The sequence below is a fragment of the Micropterus salmoides genome, unplaced genomic scaffold (assembly GCF_014851395.1).
Source record: "Micropterus salmoides isolate LMB-PRFRI ecotype aquatic unplaced genomic scaffold, ASM1485139v1 Ms_hic_scaffold_8, whole genome shotgun sequence".
Lineage (NCBI taxonomy): Eukaryota > Metazoa > Chordata > Actinopteri > Centrarchiformes > Centrarchidae > Micropterus > Micropterus salmoides.
In genome coordinates this window covers 3,294,521-3,313,094 of record NW_024044570.1, presented here as the reverse complement: position 1 = coordinate 3,313,094, position 18,574 = coordinate 3,294,521, and the positions used below count along the sequence as shown (strand labels likewise).

At 44.2% G+C, this 18,574-nt stretch overlaps 1 protein-coding gene across 3 annotated transcripts in view; it reads left to right on the top strand.

Annotated features, from left to right (window-relative positions):
• The window catches only part of LOC119894342 (receptor-type tyrosine-protein phosphatase beta-like), a 54,137-nt gene that overhangs the window by 8,971 nt on the left and 26,592 nt on the right, over positions 1-18,574 (top strand). For 2 of the 3 annotated variants that reach the window (XM_038707040.1, XM_038707041.1), the window contains 9 exons: positions 6,296-6,563; positions 8,233-8,532; positions 10,719-10,982; positions 12,796-13,059; positions 13,157-13,432; positions 13,657-13,923; positions 15,195-15,461; positions 17,464-17,727; positions 18,297-18,560. In XM_038707040.1, the coding sequence (XP_038562968.1) occupies positions 6,296-6,563; positions 8,233-8,532; positions 10,719-10,982; positions 12,796-13,059; positions 13,157-13,432; positions 13,657-13,923; positions 15,195-15,461; positions 17,464-17,727; positions 18,297-18,560 (2,434 nt within the window). Of the gene's footprint in view, positions 1-5,181; positions 5,783-6,295; positions 6,564-8,232; positions 8,533-10,718; positions 10,983-12,795; positions 13,060-13,156; positions 13,433-13,656; positions 13,924-15,194; positions 15,462-17,463; positions 17,728-18,296; positions 18,561-18,574 lie in introns of those variants that run through there. The other variant, XM_038707042.1, reaches the window with a different exon arrangement.

The following is an 18,574-nucleotide window of genomic DNA, read 5'->3' as shown; positions in this document are numbered from 1 at the left end:
CACACTGCACCTATATATCACACTGCAGCTATATATATCACACTGCACCTATATACATCACACTGCACCTATATATCACACTGCACCTATATATATCACACTCTACCTATATATCACACTGCACCTATATATATCACACTGCACCTATATATCACACTGCACCTATATATATCACACTGCACCTATATATATATCACTCTACCTATATATCACACTGCACCTATATATCACACTGCACCTATATACATCACACTGCACCTATATATATCACACTGCATATATATATCACACTGCACCTATATATATCACACTGCACCTATATATATCACACTGCACCTATATATATCACACTCTACCTATATATCACACTGCACCTATATATCACACTGCACCTATATATATCACACTGCACCTATATATATCACACTCTACCTATATATCACACTGCACCTATATATATCACACTGCACCTATATATATCACACTGCACCTATATATATCACACTCTACCTATATATCACACTGCACCTATATATCACACTGCACCTATATACATCACACTGCACCTATATATATCACACTGCACCTATATATATCACACTGCACCTATATATATCACACTCTACCTATATATCACGCTGCACCTATATACATCACACTGCACCTATATATATCACACTGCATATATATATCTCACTGCAGCTATATATATCACACTGCATATATATATCTCACTGCAGCTATATATATCACACTGTACCTATATATATTAAATTACACCAATGTATATCACATTCCACCTATATATCACACTGCATCTATTTATCACACTGCACCTATTTATCACACTGCACCAATATATCACACTGCACCAATATATCACACTGCACCTATTTATCACACTGCACCTATTTATCACACTGCACCAATATATCACACTACACCTATGTATATCACACTCTACCTATATATCACACTGCACCTATATATCACACTGCACCTATATATATCACACTCCACCTATATATCACGCTGTACCTATATATTTCACTGCACCTATATATATCACACTGCACCTATATATATTACACTACACCAATGTATATCACACTGCACCTATATATCGCACTCTACCTATTTATCACACTGCACCTATATATCACTGCACCTGTATATCACACTGCACCCATATATCACACTGCACCTATTTATCACACTGCACATAGCACCTATATCGCACTGCACCTATTTATCACACTGCACCAATATATCACACAACACCTATATATATCTCACTGCACCTATATATCTCAGTGCATCCATATATCACACTATACCTATATACACTGCACTTAGCACCTATATCGCACTCCACCTATATATCACACTGCACCCATATATCACACTGTACCTATATATATTTCACTGCATCTTTATATATCACACTGCACCTATTTATCACACTGCACTCATATATCACACTGTACCTATTTATCACACTGCACTCATATATCACACTGTACCTATTTATCACACTGCACTCATATATCACACTGTACCTATATATTTCACCGCACCTATATATATCACACTGCACTCATATATCACACTGTACCTATTTATCACACTGCACCTATATATTTCACCGCACCTATATATATCACACTGCACCTATATATATCACACTGCACTCATATATCACACTGCACCTATATATATATCACACTGCACTCATATATCACACTGCACCTATATATATATCACACTGCACCTATATATATCACACTACACTTATATATATCACACTGCACCAATATATCACACTGCACCAATATATCACACTACACCTATATATATCACACTCCAACTATATATCACACCCCACCTATTTATCACACTGCACCTATATATATATCACACTGCACCTATATATTGTGTGTGTGGTGTGCTCCAGTATTTAATGTCCTAATGGATCGTCTTCGTCCATTTCGTGTGTTGCTCTTGGATTGATGTTCTCACCGGCCTAGAACATTGTTTGTTTTGTTATTATACTTATTATTTTACATTGCTGGAATACTTTGTTTTTGTTGGATTATCTTGCATTTGTTGGATCAGCTGCGTTTTGATTTGTTGGGACTTTTCACTTTAAGTTGTACGTTTTGTTTCTGTTAATTTAATCAGTAAACTCAAACCACAGTGTTTACCACAGTGTTTACCGCAGTGTTTAGTGTCTGCAAGTGGGTCCAAAACCAGTTATACCTGAGCACACGGCCATTTCTGACATTTTGATGAAACGTTTATATAAACGGAAGAGAAGTGGATGAGAGGCTGGTACCCCCCCACCATAATTTCAGTAAAGTTACTGGATCCCAGTTTGTATTTTGTATCCCACTATAACTTTTGCTAGGAAACAACAAACGTCTCCAAATTCACCCCTGTTATTAGTCCTGATGTGAAGTATACCTTAAACAAAATACTTGATAGTAGGCCATCATCTGTGCAGAATGGAGGGGGATACATATTTTGGCAGACTGCATGTCCAGCCTGGTAGGACCAGTAGGCAGCTGTTAACGCTTTCTGTGTATGAAAAGTGCTGTTTAAATGCACTATTAAATTCTTATGATAATAATTTACCCTTTAAGGAGCGGGACTCTTTCCAGCCATATCCAAAGGCTGTCCATGCAGTGGAAACATGGAGTACAAGTACAAAATATTGTCTACAATGCTGCATTCAGTTTAATGTACATTTGGAGTCCAGTATATGTAACGCCGAGGCGAGCGACGTGTTAAACTGATTACAGTGATCTTGATTTTACAGTATCGATGTCTGTCAGGATCCAGCTTCCAAACATGGTCGACTGAGTGATCGACTCCGTGGTCAGTCAGAACATCGGCAGACCATCTCGAAATAACTGTTTGCTTTACGAGGGAAACTGAAACTGCTCGTTTCGTTTAGACATTCTCAGTTCAGTGCAGTGAATAATACGAAGTTCAATAACACGTAACGTGTACGCCTATAAAAGCGTTCTTATAATCTGTGTGCTAGCTTGCTCTGCAAAAACCTTGTTGATAAAACAAAACAAAAACGATAGATGAAACAATCCACATGTTACTTTTGGGAATTCGAAAGTCAAGGTCAAGATCAAGGTGTCTTTATTAGTACCCGAGGGTAAAATTTTTGTGCAGACAGGAGACTTTCGGCAATCCATACATAAAAACATCAAAACAAACAGTAAGCATAGAACATTATAAAATATCCAAAGCCTAAAACTTCTAAAAGGAACACGGCAGTGTGCCTCTACACCACCACCCCCTAACCCCCACCCTCCCTACCCGCCCGCCCCCCCTGGCTAAAACACATAAGGTGCTATACATACTAAAAAATCCTATCCCCATAATCCCCATACAAACTTTCTAACAGGGATAACTACCACCGGACAGTGGCGGTGTAACGTCCTAAAGGATCCAACTAGTTCACACACATTTGTTCCGACTTTTGCATCGGCACCATATCATCGCAAGGAAGATCTATTACTATGATTACTGTAGACTTTTCATTCAGAGGGTGCCATAGGAGGGCCCAAGGTCTGTGTTACAGGGGCACTGGCCCCTGTTGGCTCTCCCCTAAAACCGCCATAGTTGGACACACTGCGATTACATACAAAGTCAATGCAAAGACGTGGAGAGACGCGATTTTCCACCAGTCTGTCCGGACATCACCGACGGCTCCAGAGTGCGCAGAGGACAGGGACGCCAGGCAGAGAGGCGGGACAGAGTCTTTGCTCGCCAACAGACAGTTGCTGAGCTACAGGAGCTCTGGAGGAGAGAGCCGGGGCGGCGCTGCAGCTTTGGACCGATAAACACGTGTTACTTGACTCCAGCTGTGGTTGTTCTTTGCTATGAAAGAAGTTATCACATCCCTGATCGAGCCAAACTCCATTCAGAAAACAAGCATTTTAAAAGTTGCTGACAGACCTGACAAAGCATGAATTCATATCTTTACCAAATATGCATCATGATGTCGTTATTTCAGCATTGATCCGTTTATTATAATTAAATCACAGCAAAATGTTTATTTTGAGTTACATACAGCGGTAGTGATGGCAAGTTGTGTTTATTCAAGTACTTTTAGTACCTAAACCCAACAAAGTACTTTTAGTACCTAAACCCAACAAAGTACTTTTAGTACCTAAACCCAACAAAGTACTTTTGGTGATTAAATCCAATCAAAATCCTACCGCTTCACATCGTCAACAAAGCCTCTGGCGCTTAACTTGCCATTTGGGTCACGGAACCTGATAGGACACACATTTTGATGTCACACCGGGACATGTTCTGTACTATGCTGTTGGCAGAGGAGGGACAGGCAGCTCTATCTGCTGCTGTTTGTTTCTCAGCTGAAGATACTGAGCTGGACTGAGTAAGCGTGAGCAGTGACTGACACTGCGTTAGAGGCTGCTCCTTACTCTGGTTGGTTGTTTTGATTCTTGGAGCGTAGGAGGAGCCGGAGGATCCTGATAACATGTCTCATGTTCTGCTGTCAGAATGTAGGGACAGTTTCAGCAAATATGACAACAAATATATATAAAGTTATTTTTATAAAAGTTACCTACTGCAGCTTTAATTGATTAATCAAAAATAATCACCAGATAAGTTGATATGAAAAATTACATTTTAAACACACCCATTTTACCCAATGGAAAACTGAAGGTATGAATCAGGGCTGCAACTAACAGTTAATTTCGTTATTGATTAATAAGACAATTATTTTTATTATTACACTGATAGTTTCTCAGCCCAAAATTCAAAGATGTTCAGTTTCTTGAGAGAAAAACCGAGAGAAGCAGAAAATCTCAATAAATGACAGAAACAATTTTTTTTTAAGCTGCTGATTAGTTTTCTGTTGATCAACCAATCGACTAATTATTACAGTTGTAGTGTGAAACATCATCATAGTGTGTTTGTGTGTGATAATAAATACAGTTCTTGCCTGGTCAGTGTCCAGGAGACACTGAACCTTCACCTGCTCACAACTGAACAGGTGAGAGTCTGGAAGTCTGGAGAACAGCGCAGCTCACGTTCACACAGCGACAGATCGTGTACATCACATATAGGTTATAATTAGAGCCTGTTTCTGGCGCTGGATCTGAGGCCCTTCCTGATTGGATAACTCTTATTCAGCCACAACAATAGATGGTTCTGCTCAGATTGATGGAGCTCAGCTTGGTGCTAAAGGTCGTCAGAGAAAGTCCGAGGCGGGCAGGAAGGAAAGCAGGGTGGGGTGCCGGTCTGTACAGAGCCTGCCTGCCGCTGTTCACAGCGCAGTGAAAGTCTGAAAATCGATGGATCCTCCGGGAGAAAAGAGTCCGGACTGTTTGATATATCTTACAACTGACTGTGATGAAGAACTCTCCAAGACGTCTCTGATCTGCGGGAGAATGCGTGACTCTAGACAGCTCCTCTTTTAAATCCGACTCCATCAGCGGAGGTGATCCTGGAGGTCGTGAGGATGAGGATCTAGCCGTGGATCTAACTGTGGATGGAGTCTGGTCTGGAACGCGTCGGAGACACTTTTACGCGCGACGTGCCAAACTGCAGCGCGCATCCCATTTGGATAGTTATAGAAAACATTGTTCCAACTTCAGATCCTCGGTATGTCCGCTCATCCTGGAATGTGCCACGTTTCTTTTTCCTTAATTGAACGGGCGGATTTAAAGCAGAGGCCGCGATGTTCAGATGCGCCACAAGATGTCTGATACTTTTAATTTGGAGCGTAAATGAGGTGAGTTAACAGATCGATCTGGTTTTTAGACTCAATTCAGGGCGGAACAGGCTGATATCTCTCTCAAAACAATGACAAAAATAATATAACAGCTGCGTTTGGCTCACTTTCCCACACCTGAATGCAGATTTAGATGCAAAATAAAAAGGCCTGATTCTGACACCGTCTCCACTTCATTATTAAAACCCAACAGTGCACTGCAGGTACAAGTTCTAAACAGAGCTGCAGACTTTTTACTTAAAGAAAAACTCTAAACTCTCTCCAGATAATCCACAGGAGACTTCGACACTTCTGTCTTTACTGATGAAATGAACAACTAAACAAACACCTGCTCAACACAGAGAGACAAACAGAGAATTAAAAAAAAGAAGAGAAATGCGTTGATGTTCCTTACAGAATTTAATATACTCTTAAATTCACACAAACATCCAGTGAAATTGGTGTTAGTTTTTGTGGAGGGGACTGCTACACAATTCTGCTGCTCACCTGACCTGATGTCACTTCCTGTTTCAGGTCCGGTCCCGCTGCTCCGTAAACTTCACAAAAATCAGCTCTGGCTCCGATTCCGCTGTGGTGAAGTTCACCACCGCCGGGCTCTCCTGTAACTTCACCCTGTTTGCTGGTGAGGACTCCCGGGCTGTTCCCACCGAGTGTGACCCGGATGGGGAGTCCAGAAACACCTTCACCTGTCAGATCCTGGGTCTGGAACCCGGGACTTTGTACCGTTTAACTGTGATTTCCAAGAAGGATGGAGAGAGGAGCAACGCGTCAGTGCGCACAGGTGAGACGCAGAGAGGTGATGGTCATGAATATAGATTATATCTTATCTATAAATGAAAGAAGCCATCAGACATGAAGTTTCTCCTTCTGTGAAATATATCAGGATTTTTAAATAATGTATTACTGAGTTATCCTGAATTATCCAAACTGTCCAGGTGAGATTATAATAAATATGTTTATAGAATCCGACAACAGCAAAGGTTTTTAAAACCAGTCAATAAAAAGACAGGGAGCGTTTGATGGATATAATAAGAGAACGTTTGACTGGAGGCCCCCAAACTGGGGCCCCTCGCTGCTTCACTGCTGCTGCAGGGGTGTAGGACTGGGGGGGGGGGTTGGGGGGTTGGGGGGGGGGGGGGGGGCTTAGTATGCAGGGCCCTCATGTGAGGAGGGCTGGATCCTGAATATTCACAGGACCCTCGTTTATAATATGACATGAGACACCGTCGATCCTTCGAACACTGTGCAGTTGGAGCTGCTGCTGGGTGTTAATGTTACCCCGCACCCCCCCCCCCCTCCTCTTAGCCTCAGCTACGTGTTCGTGGTCTTCATCTCATTTCAAGTGTTTGTTTCCAGAAACCTCGGAGCCACTTCCCTCCTCACATTGTTTCTGCAGCAGCGGATGCAGGAGGTTTCTGAAGGCTGCAGAGATTAGAGAGGTGGAGGCGACTCTGGGGAGGAGCAGCAGGTTAGAACTGCTCTCTTTAATTAAGGTGAAATAATAGGTTATCATGTTATTGACAGCTACAGAGTCACATGACCTCGGCTCCTAATAACAGCTAGAACGTGAGTCTTTCAGCATCCTGGTGATCTGAGCAGCTGCTGGTCAGAATATAGACAGCAGGCGGGCCGAACGTCTTCAAGCTGTCTCAGTGGGACATTTTGTCCTCGGGGGGTCACTGAGCTGCCAGCAGGAAACAGTAAAGTCTCCTCAGGGAGGAAGCCATTATTAAGAGTTTCTCCTGTCGGGGGGGTTGTTCTCCTCTTCCTGTTTTTCTGTTTCCTGTCCGACTCACGTTGGCTCGATGAAAACGTCTCGTTCTTTGAGCAGCTAAAACAATCTTATCGATCTCCAGCATCTCTGCTGCTGCACACACAGGATACACACACACACACACACACTGTAACACACACACAGACACACACACAATCACACACACATACACTCACAGACACACACACACACTGTAACACACACACACACACTGTAACACACACACACAATCACACACACATACACTCACAGACACACACACACACTGTAACACACACACACACACTGTAACACACACACACACACTGTAACACACACACACACTGTAACACACACACACTGTAACACACACACACTGTAAACACACACACTGTAACACACACACACACACACAGACTGTAACACACACACAGACTGTAACACACACACACACACACACACACACACACAGACACACAATCACACACACACACACACACACACAGACTGTAACACACACACACACACACACACACACACAGACACACAATCACACACACACACACACACACAGACACATACACACAATCACACACACACACACACACTGTAACACACACACACACACACAATCACAGACTGACACCTCTGACCTCTGACCTCTGACCTCTGACCCCCCTCTTCTCTCCTGTCTCAGACCCGGTCGGTCCGGCTCAGCTGGACGTGGACCAGACCCAATTTAAAAGCCAGTCTGTGGTCCCCGGTGGTTCTTCAGGTCTGCGGGTGTTGTGGTCTCGTTCTGCTGGTCATGTGGACTGGTATGATCTGACTCTGGAGGACGCTGGCTCCGGATTCACCCGCAGCACCAGGATTATGGACTCTGCGGCCCCCCAGTCTGGTTTCAGCGCCCTGACCCCCGGCACCCTTTACACCGTCAGTGTGGTGGCAACAGCCGGAAACAAGAGCGCTAAACCCGTCCACCGCTCAGCCGCTACAGGTGAGACACAACAGCACCGGTCCACAGCAGGTGGGACAGGTGTCTGAGTGGATGAACCTCTTCAGTCCAGAGCGGTGACTGAAGTCACACGTGCTCTTTGTTAGAGACAATACTCGACAGTGATTTGAACGTTTGCAGGTCAGAAGTCGTCGAGATGTTTCGGTTAAAACCAGAAAACAAGTGGTTGAAAGGTGAAAAAAAGAAACATCCAGGTTTCAACAACACTGAAAAGTTATTACGACTTGAAGCAGATCCAAATGATTTAAATGCTGTTAAAACATTGGTCGTGTTTCTAAAGCTAATGGTTCCAAACACAATTCATTCACGTCACAGTTTTATGCATGTTTAGTGTTTTAAAACCTTCATGTGAACCACAGCTGTGATTTAATTATAATAAACGGATCAATGCTGAAATAACGACATCATGATGCATATTTGGTAAAGATATGAATTCATGCTTTGTCAGGTCTGTCAGCAACTTTTAAAATGCTTGTTTTCTGAATGGAGTTTGGCTCGATCAGGGATGTGATAACTTCTTTCATAGCAAAGAACAACCACAGCTGGAGTCAAGTAACACGTGTTTATCGGTCCAAAGCTGCAGCGCCGCCCCGGCTCTCTCCTCCAGAGCTCCTGTAGCTCAGCAACTGTCTGTTGGCGAGCAAAGACTCTGTCCCGCCTCTCTGCCTGGCGTCCCTGTCCTCTGCGCACTCTGGAGCCGTCGGTGATGTCCGGACAGACTGAAAAATGTATCACATGATCGTGTACTTTGCATCGCGCCCATTGTGTCTGCTGCGCCGCCCGGTGGAAAATCGCGTCTCTCCACGTCTTTGCATTGACTTTGTATGTAATCGCAGTGTGTCCAACTATGGCGGTTTTAGGGGAGAGCCAACAGGGGCCAGTGCCCCTGTAACACAGACCTTGGGCCCTCCTATGGCCCCCTCTGAATGAAAAGTCTACAGTAATCACAGTAAGAGATCTTCCTTGCGATGAAATATTACATTAAACTGAATGCAGCGTTGCAGACAATATGTTGTCCTTGTAATCCTTGTTTCCACTGTATGGACAGCCTTTGGATATTGCTGGAAAGAGTCCCGCTCCTTAAAGGGTAAATTATTATCATAACAATTTAAAACAGCACTTTTCATACACAGAAAGCGTTAACAGCTGCCTACTGGTCCTACCAGACTGGACATGCAGTCTGCCAAAATATGTTTCCCCCTCCATTCTGCACAGATGATGGCCTACTGTCAAGTATGTTTTGTGTGTAATAATAATTATAATCTTTATTTGTTTTTACAAGTTACAAAGTGCTTTAACAAGTGTAAAGACAATAATACCCAAAAGACAATAATACAAAAACAATACAAGATAAAAGCAAGACATTGAAAAAACATTGAAAAGACTAAAATACACGTTTAAGATAAATATAAAATTAGTAAAATACAATAAAATAAAAGGGATAAAATAAAGTCAAATAAGATCAGGAAAGGCTCTCCTATAAAAGTATGTTTTAAGAAGGGACTTAAAAGAGTTCACTGACTCAGCCGACCTGATTTCCTCGGGCAGGCTGTTCCAGAGCCTCGGGGCCCTGACAGCGAACGCTCTGTCCCCTTTAGTTTTCAGTCGAGACTCTGGAACAGACAACAGACCTCTGCCCGAGGATCTCAAGGTACGTGCTGGTGCGTATGGGACTAAAAGGTCAGAAATATAACAAGGCGAGAGGCCATGAAGAGCTTTAAAAGTGATCGATAGAATTTTAAAGTCAATTCTAAAACATACTGGGAGCCAGTGTAATGAAGCTAAAATAGGAGTAATGTGGTCATATTTCTTTGTTCTGGTTAAAAGCCTGGCAGCTGAGTTCTGGACAGTCTGGAGTCGATCAATAGATTTTTGGGTTAAACAGGTGAAAAGGCTGTTGCAATAATCCAGGCGTGATGAGATGAAGGCGTGTAAAATGGTCTCGGTGTCCTTAAAAGTTAACATAGATCGAATTTTTGCTATATTTCTAAGTTGATGATATGAATAATAAGAGGAGACTGTAATTCCATGGAGCTTTTGTGCAGTTTGTGTGACTCTTACCTCCAACATCTCCGACACGGGGCTTCTGGACAAAGACACAAACTGTGAAATGAGTTATTACTGAAGTTTTAACTGTCACATTTCATGTGCTCATCTCCCTCCTCCAGCTCCGTCGCCTGTCCGCCGCCTCCAGGTGGCGTCCTCCTCCACGGACAGCCTCAGTGTTTCCTGGCAGGTCGGTCCGGGCAGAGCCGAGCGCTTCAGGGTTCTGCTGACGGATCGGGACGGGGTTCTGTTGAAGAACGTCACTCTACAAACCACCGCCACCTCCGCTGAGCTGGACGGCCTGCAGCCTGGGACGCCGTACACCGTCACCGTGGTAACAGAGGCTGTCGGCCTGCAGAGCTCCGCCTCCACACAGGCTGTCACAGGTACGTATTATGAGATGGTTTTAAAGCTCCTGGTTTTGGTTCATCTGGTCGGCTGCACGCGACCTGCTCAGGAGCCGACAGATGTGTTGCTGGAGGTGGAAATAAGCAGCTGGCCAAACACTTAAATACTTTAAAATGACCAAATCACATCTGGATGTGTAAATTAAGTTCTTTTTTTATTTTATTATATTACTTTACTTTACCATTATTATTGTTATTCAACTCGACTCGACCAGGTTGCAGAATCAGAGCCTCAAATCCACCTGAGTGTCAACCCTGAACTCAGCGTCCATTACATTTATTCATTTGGTAGACGTTTTAATCCAAAGCAACTTACATTTGAGGAACAACATACAGGCATCAATACAGTCAGAGACAAAATTACAAAAAAGTACTAAGAGTTGTCGGCACCTACAGCATCAGTGGGGTAAATACCGAGAGGAAGAGTTCACTAATAGTGCAATCACTACAGGAGAACTGTAATAATAATAATAATCTCTATTTGTAGAGCACTTTTCAAAAACAAGTTACAAAGCTTTAACAAGTGTAAAGACAATAAAACACAAAAACAAATATGTCATAAAAGCAAGAAAACACATAAGAGACTAAAATACACATTTAAAATAAATATAAAATATATATAGAATAGAATAAAATAAAATAAAGTCACATAAGATCGGGAAAGGCTCTCCTATAAAAGTATGTTTTAAGAAGGGACTTAAAAGAGTTCACTGACTCAGCCGACCTGATTTCCTCAGGCAGGCTGTAAGGAGACAGAAGAAGAAGAGCACAGGAAGTGATGTCAGAGGTCATCAGAGGAAGCGTTCTCTGCAGAGTTTTCAGGAGCTTCTTGAAGTCAGAGAGCGACGCCCCTGCTCTGATGGCGTGCGGTAGCTCGTTCCACCATCGCGGTGTCACAGATGAGAACAGGGACTGAGGTTGTTTTGTGTGAAGGGAGGCAGGCGGCGTTCATTGGAGGAGCGCCGTGGCCCAGAAGGAACTTATGGAGTTTAGATAGATGGTGCAGAGCCAGGAGTCGCTTATCAGCTCTGCTCAGATGGTTTCAGCTCTGATGGTCTCAGCAGCTGAGTCACTTCGCTGCTCGTTGTTTGACTTTCCAGCAGCAGCGTCACCCTCTGCTGTTGTTTCCAGGATATTTTAGGCTCCCCCCCCCCCCCCCCCCCCCCCCCCACCCTTCCTCTGACTGAAACCTCCCCACCCAAAAACTCTGTCACTCTAATAACTCTGCTCCCTCCTGGGAGTCTGCTCAGATGGCTGTCCAGCCCCCAAAGTTTCTAAAGTCTTTATTTTCCATAAATAAAACGTTATCAGAATCAGAAATACTTCATTGATCCCTGAGCAGAAATTCTTGCATCACAGTTGCTCACATTGCAAATCAAAGTATAAAGGGACAGAAATAATAATAGACAGTTGGTAAACAGAATATAAATAAGTATACAATCTGAATATAAAAATATAAATAAGAGTGTGGAAAATGTGCAGTATTTTAGTGTAATGACAAACACTAATAAATAGTAAATAGTAGTAATAATAGATAATATAGGGAGTGTTGAGGTGGAGTGTATTAAAATGTACTTTTCTGATTTCAGACATTTCTAAGAGACCAGTTTACTGTTCAAAGCCTTCATAAGAGGGAACAGGTGACTTCAGGTGCGTCCGCAGAGACGTGTCTGAAGCTGCTGAAGCCTCCAGCTTCTTCTTTTGAGGAAACACAGACAGTAAAACGTTTTGTTCTACACGAGGGAAGAGAAGAAAAGATAAATATTTAATATAACCCCCCCCCCTCCTTCAGTCCCAGCAGCTGTGTCCGATCTGAGGCTGGACAACAACGGCAGCTCAGAGAGTCTGCAGGCCTCCTGGGTGTCTCCTGAAGGGGGTGTGGACGTCTTCCTGGTGACCCTGTCGGCTCCGGGATCGGCCGCCCAGGAGCGCCGCCTCCCTCCCAACATCACCCATGTGCTCTTTGAGAGTCTGACCCCAGGTCGCAGCTACCAGCTGTGTGTCAGGACCACAGCTGGAGGCCAGAGTTCAGAGACCAGGACCAGCGGCAGGACAGGTACGTGTTCAGGAGGGTTCCTGCAGGAACATTCTGCTTCATGTTCTCCTGTGTTGCTGACTGACAGCTGCGTGTTCCCCGTCTCGTCCCGTTTCAGTCCCTCAGCCGGTGACGGCTCTCTCCATGTCGCTGCTCAGTGACGGCAGGACTCTGAGGCTCAGCTGGTCGCCCCCCAGAGGTCACTGGGAGAGCTACAGCGTCCTGCTGAGGAACGGGTCGGAGGTTCTGGTGAACCAGACCATCAGTCAGCTGAGCAGACAGCACGCGTTCTCCGTCCTCAGCCTGGGCCTGGTGCCGGGACGACTCTACGGGGCAGAGGTCACGGTTCGCAGCGGCATTCTGGGTAACACGGCGCGCTGCTACGGACGACTGGGTCAGTAAACGTCTACACCTGTAGGTATTTAGTTCAGGGAGTGACCTCTGACCTCCACACGCTTGGTTCCTTTAGAGAGAAAAAATAAAATACGTAAAACTACATTCACGTCATCGGTGACGGGCTGCTTTACCTGCTGAACCCTGTGATCCCTGGACGAGTCGCTCTACCTGCTGACCCTCGCCGCCGCTAACTTATGAATGATATTATCTCCCTCCCTCCAGCGCCTGGTCCCGTGCAGCAGCTGCTCGTCCGTCACGTTGATGAAACGACTCTGAGCGTCCTGTGGAATCGACCGGTCGGCGAGTGGGACGGCTTCACCGTGGCCCTCAGACAGATGGACGCCGCCGCCGTGGTGGCTCAGAGGATCCTCCCCTGGGAGGCCAGAGAGTGCACCTTCAACATCCTCACCTCAGGACGCCTGTACGTCGTCACCGTGACGACCAACAGCGGCAACCTGACGAGCTCTGCCTCTGTGACTGCACGGACCGGTACGTCTGGTTTCTGTACGCCGTCTGTTTGTTCCTTTAAAGATGGAAAGAAAGAGGATCATGACGTGTGATAGGAAACAAGATAAACATCTGAGATTTCACCAGAATGTTTATAAGGCTCCAATCTGGTGATTCTGGTTTGTGTCTATAAACTAGTAAAGGGAAAAATCGATGTAGCTTAGAAGCGCGATATTTTCTGTGACAATACTGTATCGATACACGGACCCCAAGTATAGATCTTTTATTTTATAAATCGCTTTAACATTGTTCAGTCAGAACTGAAGCCACCTTTTCAAAACTCTTCACACAGTCACCAACATGCATCTTGACTAAAGAGTTAATCTCACCTCCAAAACCCACTCAGACCAAAACACTTCATACATGTCTCAAAATAAACCCCTTCAGAAAGCAAACACTGACAACAGGAGTGTTTTACAGAAATGATGAACTTTTACCTTTGAAGTTTAAATGATTTTTCACATAAATCAGTATTTTATTAGTGAATAAGAATGACATATTTCACTTTATTGACTGTACTAAAGTATATGTAGGAAGAATAAATCAGAAATTTGCTTCACTATCCTTACCGTGCATTCAGACCAAACGCAAATTTAATCCTCGCAACGCTTTCCTCGTTGGGAGGATTAAACATTTCGCTGTGATTTAATTGCAATAAATCAAACTGATGCTGAAATAACGACATTATGATGCAGATTTGTTAAACATATGAATTCATGCATTGTCAGGTCTGTCAGCAGGACAACAACTTCTAAAACGCAGCGCCCACAACGCTCACTTCACTTTTGGTCTGAAAGCACCTTAACAGAATTTTCTTTATATCATTGCATATAGTAATTTACTTGTTTCCATGGTAACACCGGTGCCACAACCTGTAATTCATGCACCAACCACCTGAAACAATCCTGCTGAAATACTTCTAGTAGCTTTATGTCAGTATGTATGTGTATTTTTGTCTGTATTTCATTTGCCTTCATTCTGCTCTGAATGTGTTTCAGTTTTGGTCACAGGGTGTTAGCAGGTGAGAAATGTGCTGCAGATATAAAGTGTTCTGCAGGTGGTGGAGCAGTGATGAGAAAGTGGTCACTGAGTGCATTTTGGGTGAAACCACTAAAAACAGTTTGGTCCACGTACACTCCTGTTTCGCTGTGAACAGGTTTGACCCCTGCAGTTCCACCTGAAAGAGAAAAGGTTCCTGTGGCCTGCAGGACGTTCATATGCTCACTCATGGTTTCTAACGTGGTTCCTCTCAGCTCCGGCTCAGGTCACCGGGCTGCAGGTTTCTAACGGCGGCAGCACCGACAGCCTGCAGGCGCAGTGGGAACGAGCCTCCGGAGATCTGGACTCTTACCGAGTCCTGCTGGTCCACGACAGCAGCATCATCAAGAACCAGAGCGTGGAGGCCGACGCCACCGGCATCACCTTCCACGCTCTGAGACCCGGAGCCCTCTACAGGGTGGTGTTAACCACCGTCAGAGCCGGACAGACCTCCAGGCAGACTGTAGCAGAGGGACGCACAGGTAAGACTGAGGGGGACACACCTGGGAACACCTGGGGAGTAAACCTTTAACGCGGCTAAACATCATCACACGAGGGTTAAACCTGAATACTGAACACAGCAGCATTTAAATCCTCTTTAAATCCAAAGTTGTCGACAGAGCTGCGATACTGGCGGTCTGCTCGTTCACTTTTTTAACCCCGCCCAGTTTTTACAAAGTCTAAAAACAAACATGACAACAATGAGCGGAAACGATCCGTGTGTGTGTGAGTGTGCAGTGTATTATTGAAAAGCAGGAATTTGTCTGGAATTTGTCAGGAAGTGTCGACAACAACAACAACTACGACAACCTGTCAGGCTCCGTCTGTCAGAGGCTTCCTGTGAGGAGTGTTTGATTGTTGAATTACAACACGAAAGCTTTGCTGGAAAATCTTTTCTAAAAAGTCACCACAGACTATTAAAAGATTAGAAGAAACAATGAAAGTGTCGTGGGAGTCTGATAGTTAATCCTGTTATTATCCCAACAAATCCCTGTGCAGAGCCAAACTAACACTGAGCTGGTCCAAAGTGTTGTGTGTACAGTCCCCTCCTAAAGTGTTGGAACAGTGAGGCCACTTCCTTTGTTTTTGTTGTTCACTGAAGACATTTGGGTTTAAGATCAAAAGATGAGACAAGAGTTCAGAATTTCAGCTCTCATTTCCTGGTTTTCACCTCTAGATGTGTGAAACAACTCAGGACAAACCACCGTTTGTTTTAGACCACAGCGTTCTTAGGTGAACAAAAGCAAAGGAACAAATCATCTTCAAGTTAATAACATTTAATATTTGGTGGCAGAACCTTTGCTTGCAGTAACTGCCTCAATCCTGCGACCCATCGACATCACCAAACTGTTGCATTCTTCATTTGTGTTGCTATTCCAGGTTTTTACCGCAGCTTCTTTCAGCTCTTGTTTGTTTCGGGGTGTTTCTCCCTTCAGTCTCCTCTTAAGGAGGTGAAATGCAGCTCTGTTGGGTTCAGGTCAGCTGATTGACTTGGTCAGTCTAAAACCTTCCACTTTTTCCCCTGATGAAGTCCTTTCTTTTGTTTTGTGTGCTTTGGCTCGTTGTCCTGCTGCATGATAAACTTCCTCCCCATTAGTTTCAGTGCATTTCTCTGTAAACACTTCTGAATTCATTCTGCTGCGACCATCATCAGTTCCATCATCAATAAATATTAATGAGCCTGTTCCAGAAGCAGCCATGCAGCCCAGGCCGTGACATCACCTCCACCAGGCTTCACAGATGAGCTCGTACGCTCTGGATCATCAGCAGTTCCTTTCTTTCTCCACACTTTGGCCTTTCCATCACTTTGCTACAGATTAATCTTGGTCTCATCCGTCCATCAGATTGTGTTCCAGGACTTTTGAGGCTCATCTCTGTGCTTCTCTGCAAATTTCACTCTGGCCTTGTGATTCTTGCTGCTGATGAGGGGTTTGCATCTTGTGTTGTGGCCTCTATGTTTCTGCTCTCTGAGTCTTCTTCCAACAGTGGATTGTGATACCTTCACCCTGCACTGTGGAGGTCGTTGCTGATGTCACTTCCTGATGGTTTGGGCGTTTTCTTCACAGCTCTCACCATATTTCTGTCATCAACTACTGTAGATTTCCTTGGCCGACCTGTTGGACGTCTGTTGCTCAGCGCACCAGTAGTTTCTTTCTTTTTGCTTGCTTTTCTCCCACAGACAGCTCTCTGCTCTTCATGTTGCTTTATCCTCTTTAACAGGAAATGCAGTCTTTATAGGTTTGAACCAAAGAGGAAAACTTAGACTAGTCATGCAGAGCTATTTAATGTTTGGATCAATCAGCCTAAAAGGCAACAGCTGGGCAACAAGAAACATCTGTCAAACGTCCAGTTTAGAGACAGAACCTGCCTGAGAATCTTCCTGTTTTTAAGTTTCCTTCAGGATAACAGTGAGAGTCACATGTTCCTTCATCACCATGAACACACTCTGCAGTTTATTCTGACTTATTCTTTCTCCCCCCTCAGTCCCGGCTGCAGTGGGCGAGGTGACGGTCAGTAACAACGGTCGAATGGACTTCCTCAGCGTGTCGTGGCGTCCGGCTCCCGGTGAGGTGGACAGTTACCTGGTGACGCTGAGCGACCGCGAGAAGACGCTTCACACCGTCTCTGTGTCCAAATCCAGCCCAGAGTGTGTGTTTAACTCTCTGGTGTCCGGACGACTCTACAACATCTCCATCACCTCCCGCAGCGGCCTCCACCAGAACCACACCTTCGTCCAGGAGAGAACACGTACGTACATCTCTTACTGACTGCAGGCCGGTTTGTGTACAGCTGCCACCGAGGGTCAAATGTTTTCATAGAGGTGCAAAGTAACAAACAATATTTACACAATAAAGAAATGTGAGGAGTCTTTGGCGATTAGCGTCATTGTATTTTCAACATAGTTATAATAATAATATTAATTTTAAAAAACACATTTTAAAATCTTTACATTAGATAATAAAACAGTTCCAGTAAAATTGAAAGAAATAAAGAAAACAAAAAGTGAAATCAGGAGTTGTAAAGAAGTTTTAAAGATAGATTTATCCTTCTTAATGTGTTCGGGTTTCCAGTTTAGATGTGCGAAGCATTTTTCTTATCAAAACAGAGGCCTGCTTAATGCAATAAAACATGTTAATGATGGTGTTATGGGCTGTTTATGGAGAGAAACACAGAGTAAATGTTGCCAAACCATCATGAATGGCAACATTTAAAAAAAAAAATTTAAAAAATCTGTAACATATGGAAGTTCAATGTGGTCTAATGCACATAAAATATAAATATTTCTTATTATTTATTCATGCATTTTTCTCTTTCAGAGCCGTCGAAGGTCCAGAACCCGACGGCGACCCACGCTGCTCGGGACGACTACCTGAAGGTGTACTGGCGTCACGCCGCCGGAGACTTTGACTTCTACCAGGTGTTCATCAAACACAACAACATGTTGCTGCAGAACAAGACGGTTCTGAAGACGCAGAACGAGTGTGTGTTTAGCGGCCTGGTGCCCGGCAGACTCTACACGGTGCTGGTGAGCACCTGGAGCGGGAAATACGAAACCAGCGCCTCTACTGACGGCAGGACCTGTGAGTGACCTTTG